Here is a 13,999-nt window from a genome sequence, read left to right as displayed (position 1 = left end):
CATTGATCAGTTTTGAGCATTTTTTTTAAACCTTATGTTTTGCACAGGTTTCAGAATAGACCGGTTTTCCCTTTTTTGCCAGACTTTGGTGATATTTTAAATACCTTTATCGAAATCATGTTTAATTGTTATTTAACAACTTTGTTTGCCAGAAATGCTTGCTAACAATCCTGAATCCAATTTCAATATTTAATGAATCTTAGCCCCAAACAGAAAATTAAGTTGTTGACAATTATTTATGACAAGTTTAGTTTGGGGAAGGGAGTGGGCCATTTTTCATCAGAGAAACAAAATATGTTGACAAGTTTTCCGATAGCCCTGTTACTGCTAAATAGAGCCCTCCAACAACTGTAATATACTTATCTCTTTACTAGTGAAGAATCTGTGCAGCAGATAATGCTAGTGCTGTGAAAACATCAGCTTTTGATGGAACTTTAGAGGCAGTGATTTATCATGTATTTCTGGCAGTGCCCAAAATGTGCGGCTATTTGCTAATGTCTTTCCAAACAAAAATTAGGCACAATTTAAGGTCAGACGTATGAACAGGCAGAGCTTAGAGGTTTGGGTGCAACACAAAAATATCTCAAAGGTTTTTTTTTCTTCTTTTCCAGTAAGCTCTTGATGGAAAAGAATGGCTCTTCAAGCAGTTGTGCTGCTAGCACAGTACTCTGATATCCAGTCAAGATTGCAAGTGAACAGAAGTTATCATCTCATGACTCAGTTATCTATGTTAAATGAACTGGTGATAGAAGTTCAGTGTCATAATTGACATTGTTTATCAGAAAGGATGAGTGACAAAACCTGGAGAGAGTCCTTCTGTAACAAGGGCTTGTTAGGTTGGAAAAAGAAATTAGCTTGTCTCTGTCCACGCTGCACTAATTTTAGTGGATAGGACTTCTGTAACATTTCTGTCCTACCTTAATCAAGAAGAGATGATTCTGTGCTGACTTCATTTTGGTGACTTTGTGCTTTACCTAGGAATAAAACTACGGTCCCATTTTCCCATTGCCCGGAAACCCAGCTTCTTAAACTGGATAATGCCATTGATCTATTTACACTATAAGGTTGATATAGAGGTGTAACTAATATTAAGACTGACGCCCACTACATATTTAAAACTAAAAAGTGACTTTGTAAAAATGAGGTGGGTTTCTGACTCTATTGTGTCCCAGTCAGGGTGGAGTGCCTTGTGAGGTGTCTCCACACTAGCTCAAGGTCCTAGATTAGTTATTTTAAATATTTCTGATAATCTGACAATAATTTAAACAGTTTTTTCTTTAAAAAACACCCTTATAAGTTATAATGTCGTATTGAAAGTAACTTTCCGGATCTCAAAAGAAGAAAATGGAAAGACGAAATAAAATTAGCTATACAAGCACAGAAGTGTTCTATACTTAAGTTTGTATGTCATGAAAACAAAGAAGTTGATCAAAATCATAAAGTAATTGCCAAAGAAAATTTTTATGCAGAAGAAGCTCAAGAAACTCAACAAAACATGGAACAATCATTTGAAACAGATGCAGACACAAAACAAGAAATTAGAACAGTTGAAACTGTTTACTAGCATGAGATCTAGATGACATTGGCGCATGGCCACAATCTTTAAACAACGAATTACGCACCATTATATTTGAGAGAGGCCCTGTGAGAATAGAAGGTCTTGAATATCCTAAGTATGTTAGAGGTAGGAAATTAACAGAAAACAATTACTACAAAAGACTTTCTAACGGTGAAATTGTCAACAGATGGTGGCTTGGGTACTCTACGTGCAAGGATGCTGTATTTTGTTTCCCATGCAAGATTTTCAACAATTGCAATTTTAACATCACAACCATGGGTAATGATTGACAAAATCTTAGTCACACATTACTGCAACATGAAAAGGCACAACACCACATTGAAAGTATGCACAAATGGTCTGAGTTGAATGTAAGGTTAAAAAATCAGACAACTCTTGATGCCCAAAATCAAAGATTGCTGGAGTCAGAGAAGCAGCATTGGCGTCGTGTTCTTGAACGTCTATTATTTGTTTGAATATCTATCGACAAACAATCTTGCTTTTAGAGGAAGTGTTGAGAAAAATGGCAATTTTTTGGACCTTGTACAACTGCTGGGAAAATTTGACACAGTGATGAAGCACAGGTTGCTATTTTGGAAGAAGCCAGAGATCCAAAAGCTAAAAGTGAAGCACAGTCATTGGCTTCTAAAATTTCCAGTTTCAAGTTTCTAACATCTATCATAATTTGGTATGACGTTCTTGTTAAAACTCAAGTGTAAGCAAAATAATGCAGAGTCCAGTGATGCAGCTTGATTCAACACTCGCCTTACTAAACGACGCACAAGACTTTTAGTGAAATACAGAGAGAATGGATTCAAAGAAGCACAGGTTACAGCAAGAGAGTTTGGAGAGGCACTCGGTGTAGAACCAAAATTTCCATGTCCGAATCTGATGAGTTTCGAGGAAAAAATGGTAAGCGGAATATAAAGGAGCAGATGAGCCCATTAGAAGATCCAGAAAAGAAATTTGAGGTTAAATTTTTTAATGTTGTGATGGATAAAGCAATATCTGCCATTGATGAAAGGTTTAATACCTTACGAGCACACCAAGAACAGTTTGGATTTTTGTATGACATAACTAAATTCAACGAAATAGGAAAACGAGCAGCTAATGACAAAGTGCAAGAACCTAGAGAGCCTCCTGAAGCATGGTGATAGCTTTGATTTTAAATGGACTTGAACTGTATGAAGAATTGAGTACATTGTCATTAGTGTTGCCACATGCAAAGTGTGTGATGGACATTGTACATACCAGCATACAAGTTTGTTCATACCAGCAAACTTGTTGACATATATCCTAATATGTACATTGCCACTCATATCCTACTGACGTTTCCTGTAACAGTAGCATCAGGAGAATGGAGTTTCTCAAAACTAAAGCTCATTTAAAAACTATCTCTGCTCTACAATGAGTCAGGAATGCTTGACTGGTCTTGCTAGTCTTGCAAACAAACAAGACATTACTTTGTCTTTGTCTTTATTACTCTTTTTTTGCAGCCAAAAAAGCCAGGAAGATTGCTTTTAATGAAAAACAAATCCTTGTTTCAATACCTCTTCATAGAAATTTCCAGTAAAATGTTGACAAATTTAAAAATTTATATTATTTGCATCATTCTGGCAATAAATCAGAATTTTTTTCTATAGTGCTACTTCTTTAGTGCAAGTATAGTCCATCAGCATTCTAGCATATTTAATTCGTTTAAACTGGTTTTAATAAAGTGCATATGGCAAGTTTTCCAATACTGTAAGCTTATGTTTGTGTTGCTAAGAGCAAGTCAGGCATAGGGACACCAGTTTAATAATACTGCTTAGGGCACCATAAATCCTAAGGATGGCCCTGCTCAGGTAGGCATGTCTGAAGCAGCTGGGAGAGACTTAAATCACTGCCTTGGGGAGGGAGGGCAGGGCTGGGCTGGGCGAGCTTGCAAGACTCTGTTCCTCTAGCTCACTATCGCAGTGCACCTAGCTCATGGGGGCAGGGCCCCAGTGTGTTTATGGGGCAGGCCCAGCTCTTGCACTGTGTCAGGGTTGGGTGCAGCCTCACCACTGAGTGTGTCCTGGGGGGAGGAGGGGTTTCAGAGTGATTTCCCTCCCCCCCCTTCTGTGCAGCCAGTGGCTTGTGCAACTCACTGAGAGGCAGCCTCAGTGCACACCCCTTGTCCCCATCGCTGTGCCCGCCCTACAGAGGCATGGGGATAACAGAATCTTCTACGGGGAAGTCCTGGAGTGCCTTGGCCAGGAGCGCCATTTAGGGAGGGTGGGGTACCCAATAGTGGTGGGGGAGCATAGGGTACCCTGTGGTGGTGGGGTGTTGGCGGCTGGGGGGGGCAGTGGGGTGGGATGGGAAGTCAGTCTTCATAAAAGAGGTGAGGCCATAGGGCTGTGCCCTGAGGAAGGGGGCTCTGAGTGTGGGAGGAGCAGCTGAGAGAGAAACAGTCCCTGGGGCAAGGATCCTGCGGGAGGGTGAGCTGAAGAAGGGTGGGGGCTATGAGCAGCTAAGTGGGTCTGGGGTCTTTTTGCCCCCAGAGAAGCAGGGAGCACTCTCTCCTCTCCCTGGGAAGAGATTTGGGACCGACATCATTAATATGATCCATTCTCTCAACTGATTAATTTGCTCTCTGCCTTCCTCCCTAGCTCTCCTACTTTGGGGTAACTTATACCTTGATCCTGCAGTGAGGATCCTTGTGGGCACAGGGGTTTCTTTAACTCTCTACTCCTAGGAGAATCTTTGTTTTGGGGGCTTTACCTTTGCCAAACTTAAATCATTTGGGCTGCAATTTTTCATACTGGGTGTCTGCCTAAGGCTGATTTGTGGTTCCTGAGAATGAGATTCGGGAAAGTATGTTTGTTGATGTTAAAAATAAATTTCAGTGATTTTGTTAAGAAGCTCAAACACCTCCATGCTTTAGATAAGGGACTTGAATTTTGGCTGTGGGAGGGCTTGCCCTGCTCTGCCATCAGGGTTGTGCCTTTTATCTTTTCAGTGAAAATTTGCCCAAATCCATTAGTCTTTGAAAAGTCTCAGTTTGTACATGCTCAGGAGAGGCTTGGTAGAATTTGGTAGCTAAATTCCCAGAAGATTCCATCTGCACTGAGCATACTCCATCCCCACACAGCTCATGTATACAACTCGACTGCTCATGCACCATCCCCATAGAGCACCTATTGAGTATGATCTATGCTGGATTTGCAGAAGCTGAACAAGACTTTGTTAGCAATTTCTTCTTCTGCTGCTGTGGTACCAGGCACAGGAACTGAGAACAGGGAGACTGAGAGCATGGGAGAGAAGATGCCTTTTGCTGGCACAGAGACAGCATGGAGTGGAGGAGGAAGTAGCCTGACTCCGATGCACTGGTGGGTGGAGGAGTTGGAGCAGGAGCCAGAAGGGTCGGATAGGAGCCTGGTGGTTGGGGGCCATCAGTGGGAGCAGGGGATGGGTAAGAGCCAGGCATTGGAAGAGAATGGGGAGGATAGGAGCAGGAGACAGGATTGATGGGGAAATGGAGTGGGGGTAAGTTAGATAGAAGTTGGGTGGTTAGGAATGGACAGAAGCAGGAAGTGGGGTTTTCCCTCTGTTTTCTTAATCTGTTACATTCATCAGTCCAGCTGGACATGAGCATCTGAGCATCTTGGAGAGAATAATATGAAAATCTTTATATAGCGTTCTCAAGAAACACCAGTAATAGGCTGAAACATTGGTTGCTTGTGTACTTTCTAGTAAGAAGTAATTCATAACATGAAACTAACTGAAGATCAGGTATATTTCAACTGGAGTTAATGTTGGGAATACTGCTGCACTTTTCTTAAGTTAAAAAAGGAAATATATTTTAAAATTGAGTCTTAATGTTTCTTAATGTCTTGACTAGTACATGTTCCTGTGCAAACTTGTTTTTTCTACTCTGAAGAAAAATGGATATGAAATCTCGAAATCATTTGCTTCTGAATCATGAAGCATTGGAAAGAGATATCAAGACCTCTTACATTATGGATCATATGGTTGCTGATGAAGTCCTAACATTACAGGAGGAGGAGAAAGTAAAAGCACAGGTAAAATGCATATCTTCTTAATTACTTTCCTATTCCCAGATTGCTCAACATGTTTTAATATACTTGTTTGAATAGTTTTCTGACATCTTAGGCCATGATTCAGCAAGGTATCTAAACTTGATGTGGCACTATTTACATACTTAGTTAGGTGTATGTTTGAATACCTTGCTGAATTAAAGTCTTAATGCAGGTCCATTATCTGACCTGTATTAGCAGCAAGTATTCCTGGCAATAAGAAGCACAGTCTCTAACTAGCCGGGTGTTGGAACTAGATGACCTAATAGATCTCCCAATTTTTGTGATTGCATATAACTTTTTTTTTTTTTTTTTGCTTCTCTTAGACTACACAGAAGGAACGAGCTGCTATGCTAATAAAAATTATTCTTGCAAAAGATAATTATTCATACATATCCTTCTATAACGCACTGCTTCATGAAGGGTACAAAGACCTGGCTGCCCTTCTTCAGGATGGGATCCCTATTATCTCCTCTTGTAATGGAAATAAGTCTATGGATGCAGTTACTTCGTATGGTCAGTATAACTCTTGCATTCTCAATTCTTGAAAATAAAGAATTAAATCCTAGTTTAGTTACTATAAAATAAGTAAGTATATTGCTTCAAGTACTGCTTCCTGAGACAGTTGGATCTGGTATGGCACTAGTCAATGTTGCCATATTTCATCTGGCATGTGGGGTGGGGAGAGAGAGGGTTTTGTCTGAAATTGGTGCAGTTTCATGTCCAGTAACTTTATTTTAAGAAATGTTCTGTTATTTAAATAACCAAAATTTTAAAAATTTAAATTTAAGTTATTTAAATGAAGGCTTACATGTCCTACATTTCCATTTAAATCCAAATACTTGATTGTGAAGTGGTAGTCAGGAGGAAGACCTTTCCTGTCAGCATATTTTGGAGAAGCTGAATCTGAGTATGGAGGTCGAACTCTGAAAATCTCATTCATCTTGGAAGCTTATTTCCCACCCACAAAACTTTCTTTTATGTTTATTTAATACTTGGGACATACTAAAAAATTGGTTCAAATTTCTCATTTACCATAAGTGTTTTTTTTTGTTTGTTTGTTTGTTTTTAATTATAGACTTCAAATTATCCTAAATGCCTGTTTTGTAACCTTTCCACCTGTTCTGGGGACAAGCAGTGGATTTCAGCAATTGGTGATCCAGTACTTTTTATGATGGGGGGGAAGTTTTGGGGTGTCTTTTTGGTGTGGGGGCATTTTTTTTGTTGGGTTGGTTTTTTTTAAGTAAAGAGCTGGGGAAAAATCACTTAGAAATTATTTCTGTATATGTTTTTTTAAATTTCAGTGAGGACAATCCTCTGTGAAGGTGGGGTACCACAAAGACCAGTTGTATTTGTTACTCGTCCAAAGCTGGTAAAAGCAATTCAACAGAAACTGTACAACTTAAGAAGTGATCCAGGTTGGGTTACTGTTTATGGAATGGCAGGTTGTGGGAAGTCTGTTTTAACAGCAGAAGCACTGCGGGATCACCATCTCTTGGAAGGTACAGATGTCCATCCTTTATACACATACCAAATTTTCATAAATTATTATAGAGCCTAAGTCCCATTGCAGGTAAATGGGATTTGGGCATTTCTAAAAAAATCTCATCCATCATCTTGTACCCTGGCAATAAGAAGCACAGTCCTTAACTAGCCAGGTGTTGGAACTGGATGCTCTAATAGATCTCCCAATTTTTGTGATTGCATATAACAATCTGATCATCATCTTATACTCTAGGATCATTGGATATTGCTGTGATTCGTGGAAAAAGGTTCCCAGAGTAACTTTCCATCCTGGATAGTATTTTAAATAAGGGCATAAGCAGGTCACTCTTACTTGGGTGATGTACAAATGTATTTGGATTTAGAATTATGGAAGTATTTTATTGACTTTTCAAAATATGTTTATCTAGTTTGACAGCTACTTATCAGAGCTTAAAATTTATTCCCATCTTAGCTTTATATAAAGTAATTTCTTAACATAATTTTGCTTGTATTTGTCACTCATAGCAAATATATCTCCACTAAAAATATGAATTTTAACTTTACATCATCTTTTTGTTAGATTGCTTCCCAGGAGGAGTACATTGGATTTCTGTTGGAAAACAAGACAAGGCAGGGTTGCTAATGAAACTCCAGAATCTTTGTAGTAGACTAGACCAGGACTTCTCTCTTTCACAAAGGCCACCGCTTAATATTGAGGAGGCTAAAGATCGCCTTCGTCTACTGATACTGCGCAAATACCCCAGGTACTATTAGTGGGATAAAAGATGTATTGGAGGAATTGGGCTATATGTAAAAAAAAAAAAAAACAAAAAAAACAAAAAAAAAAAAACCCATGATCTTGGTTAAGTTGCTTAACCGTTTTGTGACTTGGTTTCAAAACTTGTAAAAGGCAGTAATACCATGGTCACCCTTTAAATTCTTTCCAGCCTAGCCTTTGAATATCCTTGGAGGTAGTGCTGTAGATTGTGAGGAAATGTTATGCAAGGCAAAACTGGAAAGATTTTCAAGAAGTTGGATTACTCTTAAACATATTATGATTCTCAAATTAAAGTCCCTATATCAGGATTTCCCATACTGTTTGTGGTGGGTTCAGGAAGGCATGCAAAAACTGAAATTACATACACAAAAATGTAAAAGGATTTATAATGTACACTATGTAGTAGTATATCCCTTCCAAATCAACTTATTGTTGTAAAGTGAGAACACTTGCCAATGATTCAGTGTAGACTTGTCCTGGATGTGAATATGTGCGTGAATATGAATAGTCTGCTGATAAAATCATGTTAAACATATAACTCTGTGCCTGGACTTTATTCAGAACAGTACACTTCCCATTAAACATGTTCACCATGAAGTACCTATGCGCACACACTATGACAAAATGTGTCATTAGGAACACCAGACAGTGTTTGTGATTGTTCATGACACCCTAGGGCAGCGCTAAGCCTTGCCCAACCATGTTGCTATGGTTGTTCAGTCTATGCTGGAGATTAGTTCTGGCTGGCAGATGACATGGAAAGAGGAGTCCTTTTGTGAAGATGAATCTTTTGTGAAAAGACTGTGATAGGTTATTCCAATGATGGTTCAGAAGGCAAAAAGAAAATGTAGAAATACTACATATGGTTTCTCACTGGTTGACTTGAAACCATAGCTTGTGGTCAGATCTGAAGTGGCTGCCAAGAATATGTAATCTTTGAAGTGGTGGTGATATTCAGAAACCATATATCTGTCACTGAAAGAGAAACCTGAGAAGAAATCAACAAGATTTAATTGCTCCATCAGGAAATGTCAGACAAATGCCCTTCAGATGTCTTGTATGTGTCACATAACAATGTAAGGCATATACCATTGCAGAAAATCTTATCCTTCTCTAAGGGATAGATTTGGTTTCAAAAGTTGTTGGGCCTGAAGCAGGTTCTTAAAGTGAAAGTAGTGCTTTATTCAAATAATTTGTCAGAGTAACGATATGGTTGAGTATATCTAACAATCCAACTACTTTCAAACTTTTTAGAAAAAGTGACAAATCAGCAATTGACTTGAAGTGTCAACTAACATCTCTTGTGCTGCAGAGCTTCTGACATGTTTGAGAGATGTTTCTGATTGTACTGAAGACTTGATGTTCTGTAAAGCAGTGCCAGGGCAAGCAGGAAAGGTATCTGAAAGTGAACTTGGAGGAAGCAGTTAGAGACTTCTGTATTGGAGTAGTAATATTGCAAATTTTATAGATGTCAGGCAGAAAAGTAGAGGGCTGTTCAAACACATTCTTTGCTTTACTGTTTCATATATTGCCAAATTTTTGTTTCCAAGAAAATACCTGAACACCAATGTGTAGTCCCCCATGAAGCTTTTATAGTAATGAGCTTTGGTAGGGGTCATTGCATGAATTCTTGACTTTTTTGTTCTGTTTTTACTTTGTGATGACAGTTTGATGACAGAGGACATCCTTGTTGAACTCCTCCTTGTTGAAGTGAGAGAGGTTTAAAATGTGAAGTGCTGTCTTGATTCTTTCAAATAAGAGAAGTGCAGATTTTTATGAAACATCAGCAATCTCCCCTTGTTAACATATTCAATAATCAACTTTAGTGGCACACTTAACCTGTGGCTGTTGATCTGAGAGCACTAACAAAGCCTTTTCAAGACAAACTGATAGACCTCACCTAGGACTTGATGCTACAACTGACTTTCTCTAGCCAGGAATTCAGCAGAGTTCAGCTACCTTTAAAAGACGATCCAGCATTAGTTGTGAAGATTTTCAAGTCTAACTCCATTTTTATCTGACAGTTTTCTTTTTGGTGATGAAAATAAAGCATTCCAATTGCCTTTGATCAAAGGGAAACTGGACTGTGTTTTCCCAATCAGTACCTAGGAATATTTTTCTTAACAAGACATCATTCATCATATTGGATCATGATTATGTTTTAACACTCTGTACCTCACTTCTTATTGGAGTTTTTTTAAATTTCAGAATTTGTTCTGGTTATAGTCATAACATTTCTCCTAAGTGTGATTAGGATTAGAGGTTTTGGTGGAGGAGATGGGGAAACTTTTCTTAGTGCCGGGAGGGGGTCACCCAGCTCCAAAAAATTGGGAAAACTTTGGACTACACCTGAAGTGTTGGAGTATACACACATATAAGCAGCCAGTTACATATATGGTGTACAACACTTTTCACGTTACTGAGTCATGTCTGTGACAGTACTCTAGGGTCATTCCTCCTTATCCCTCATGAGATTGAGTGTCCTAATGGAAATCTTTCATTAATTAATTTATAATTGCATAGACTGAATTTTTCAAAGTAATTTAAGGTGTTTTGGATGCCTGGTTTGCATTAAAAAGAAGAATTAGGGATCTAAAGCCCCTTGGCAGCTTTGAAAATCTCAGCTATAGCGTATATGCATTTGTATATATGTGGTGGATTTTCATAAGTGCTTGCTATTGGCTTAACTCTGCTTCAGTTGAAGTCAATTGTAAAACTCCATTTGACTTCAGTGGGAACAGTTAGGCCAATTCTGAGTGCTTTTTGAAAATCCCCAAAAAGAATGAGCAATAAAATTAAACCATGTAATGCAATTCAGCTGAATATCTGTTTTATTCTACAGTGCTCGTAATGCAAGTAACTGAAGCTCCCTTTCATCTCCTGGTTCATCTGCTCTGGGTTCTTTGCTCTGAGGCAGTGGACCTTTAAGGAAAAGGGACCATGTGCTTTGACAAATCCCCTTTCAGTGGTGGTGCAGGGTGTGAGCAAGGCTATTTTTCATTAGTCTGAGATGTCTATTTGCACTGCATAGCCCTGCTGCAGAAATACTTTAATGTATAGTCCCTGGAAAATGTTGTTCATTTAAATAGAGTGGTCGCATCATAGCAAAATCTTGAGGCAGGGTTATTTCTAGGTAACTTTTTTTTTTTCAAGATTTAAAAAACAAACAAACTTGAAACAAGCCAAGCCAGCTGGAAACTTGTTTCTCCTAAAAAAGTTTATACTTGCCCTATGGGAGGCAAAATTCAGTTAGCCATTCTGTCCAACTTCTTTATTTATCTTACATACGGTAGGATATTTCTTATTTGTTTTCAAACCAACTAGGAGGACATATGCATTGTAGTTTCTGGAGGCTGACCTTTATTGCATTAATCGGGGCTTCTTACATTCCTCCATTCCACCTCACAAACTCCCTGTGTGTCACCCTCTCATCCCCAGGATTCCCCAATCTCTCCCCTGGTGAGGGTTCTGTGTGCCTCCTTTCCCCTATACCAGGATCACTCAATTGCCCCCGGTGGTGTTGTCCCTCTTTCCCTCATAGCAGGGTCCGCATTCTTTCCACACTAAGGGCTCTTTTTCTTTCCTGCCATGTCAGGGGTTGTGTGTCTTTCCCTCCACTCCTGCCCTGCCCCCCAAAACTACCTTTCTTCCTTCTGGATTGCAATGGACAGGTGTTGGCTGTTGATCTCTTCCCCTGCCATGAAGCAGACTTTGTGGAGGGTGGATATCAGGACTGAGCACTGTCCCACAGCTGTTAAGTGGCTCCGAGCTCTGAGAGCAATTAGTTGTCTATGGGCTGGGGTAATGTTATACTTGAAGGCGTTAATGGGTGTCATCAACCATTTGGTTATTTTTTGTTTGATTTGATCTGTAGAAAATTGCAGAGGTGCTTGCTGTGCTGTAGCTATGCTAATCAGATCACATGGGGCTCAATATGTCCTCCAGTGTCCCCTTTTTCAATATTCTGATTTTTCTCCAAAATGAATGAGTGCTGGCCATTGATACTTAGGACATTCTCTGAAATTTTAGAATTGATTGGAATCAGTGTTCAAAAGTTACACTCCACTCAACAGCATTTATCTTTGTATAGTTATGTTTGTGAAGTGTAAGGCCACGCTTGACCAACAAGCTTATTTATTTATCTGTCCTGAAAGATATTAAAAAGAAAAATCTTAAAATGCTTGCCTAATATTTCTGCTGTGACAAATACATGCAGCCATAAATTACAAGCAAAGATGCATGTTTTCCCTATTGACAAAGCCATGAATAGCAAAATCTTTTAATTATTTTTTGAGATATTTGGCTTCAAAACATACCATTCTTCCCTGAACTGCAGTGTTTAATGCATCTTAAAGACAGCACTTTAATAATCTAACTTTCCAGAGTATTTGTTTGAAAAGTGATCAGTTGACCCCGATTTTTTTTTTCCCTTGTTTTAGGTGTCTCATGGTTCTGGATGACATTTGGGATTCCTGGGTATTAAAAGCTTTTGATAATCAGTGTCAAGTTCTTATTACCAGTAGGGATAGGAGTGTGACAGACTCAGTGACTGGTAAGGATTGTTTTCTTCCTTTCCTAGGTCTTGATATGTATGTTTTTAAAACTAATGAATTTTGATTTAAATGTTTGCATTTCTGTTGAAAGGATACTGCTTTCTTCTCCTTCACCTCAGTTATAAAAATCATTCCTCAGGTATGCTCTACTTCTCTCAGGTGCAGGTGGCTGAAGTAATAGGAGATCTAAGGGACACAGGTAGAGTTGCTGTCTGCTACACTCGAATTCCATAAGAATGTGCATAAAATTTTCTATGTGCTGTTAACAAAGACCATGAAAACATAAAACAGCCTGTGAAGTTGTCTTGTGTGCAAAATTCTGTTGTCTTGTGTGCAAAATAGAAAAGCCTTTTAGAATCCTACCCTTCCTACTTCCTGTCCTCCAAGACTCTTATGTTTTTCAAACTGTTTATACAATTTGAAGGCATGATGTAATTCCCAATGAAGGACACAAATACTATTCCTTTGGCCAACTTAAAGGGGTTATTGGAGAAAGGAACAGGGACAGTGTATAAGCCACTTCCTTCTGCCTTCTTCATGGGCTGAATAGGCAGCTCCTGATTGCTCCTAGCCCCTTTTGCCTTGGTGAGTGGAAAATTGAGCCTGTGACAATGATATGTTATGTTGGCACTGAGAACACCAAATTGATTGTGTGTTTTCTTCAGTGGGCCTTCCCTTCATGTGAGAATGTAGCTGTAAATAGTGGGGGGGGGGGTTTCCCCTAGATTTTGCTCACATGCACTTGGAAAATGTTTATGGGACTATTCACCATGGCTACACAAAGTACTAATTGATATATGGATTCGTATATTGGTATTGAATCTGATATTGTTGCCTGGAATCTATTCTTTCTGATTTCTCCAAATCAGTTTGCAGCTAATCTGTTCTGTTGGTGTTGAAATACTTGATCATAGTTAATTTTGTCTTTTTTAAGAGTTAATATTTTCATTAAAAAGTCCCAAATGCCTTTTGTAGTCCCACTTGATAGCATTCTCCACTTGGAGGTCATTCTGCAAGTGATCATTTTTTTTCTGTTGTTCACCTGATTTCTAATAATTCATGCTAATAATAAATAATATTTAAAAACAGCTGCAGCGGCACAGGAGCCAGCAAACAGAGCTGTAAACAGGGGAGTTTGCGGGAAAGACTAAGAGCCAGGCAGAGGAACAGACAGGCTAGTGAAGGGAGCGTGTGGTGTTCTGGCAGTGTTTTTGGTGCTCGTTGGGGATTTGTTTTTCTGTGGGTAGTGGTGTTTTGCTTTGGTTTGTGTTTCGCGGACTAACAGGACTTGGGTGAGAATCATAGAATCATAGAATCATAGAATATCAGGGTTGGAAGGGACCCCAGAAGGTCATCTAGTCCAACCCCCTGCTCAAAGCAGGACCAAGTCCCAGTTAAATCATCCCAGCCAGGGCTTTGTCAAGCCTGACCTTAAAAACCTCTAAGGAAGGAGATTCTACCACCTCCCTAGGTAACGCATTCCAGTGTTTCACCACCCTCTTAGTGAAAAAGTTTTTCCTAATATCCAATCTAAACCTCCCCCATTGCAACTTGAGACCATTAC

The 13,999-nt window shown here is 39.1% G+C and overlaps 1 protein-coding gene across 1 annotated transcript in view; it reads left to right on the top strand.

Annotated features, from left to right (window-relative positions):
• Positions 1-5,462: 5,462 nt before the first annotated feature.
• APAF1 (apoptotic peptidase activating factor 1) overlaps positions 5,463-13,999 on the top strand; it is an 87,286-nt gene continuing 78,749 nt past the window's right edge. The window contains 5 exon segments of the mRNA XM_038387752.2: positions 5,463-5,604; positions 5,946-6,135; positions 6,924-7,121; positions 7,685-7,868; positions 12,322-12,434. Of these exon segments, the coding sequence (XP_038243680.2) occupies positions 5,467-5,604; positions 5,946-6,135; positions 6,924-7,121; positions 7,685-7,868; positions 12,322-12,434 (823 nt within the window). The 5' untranslated portion in view covers positions 5,463-5,466.

This window comes from Dermochelys coriacea, chromosome 1 (assembly GCF_009764565.3).
Source record: "Dermochelys coriacea isolate rDerCor1 chromosome 1, rDerCor1.pri.v4, whole genome shotgun sequence".
NCBI classification, from domain to species: Eukaryota; Metazoa; Chordata; order Testudines; family Dermochelyidae; genus Dermochelys; species Dermochelys coriacea.
The sequence above is the reverse complement of the archived record's forward strand: the minus strand, read 5'-3'. Positions and strand labels throughout refer to the sequence as shown.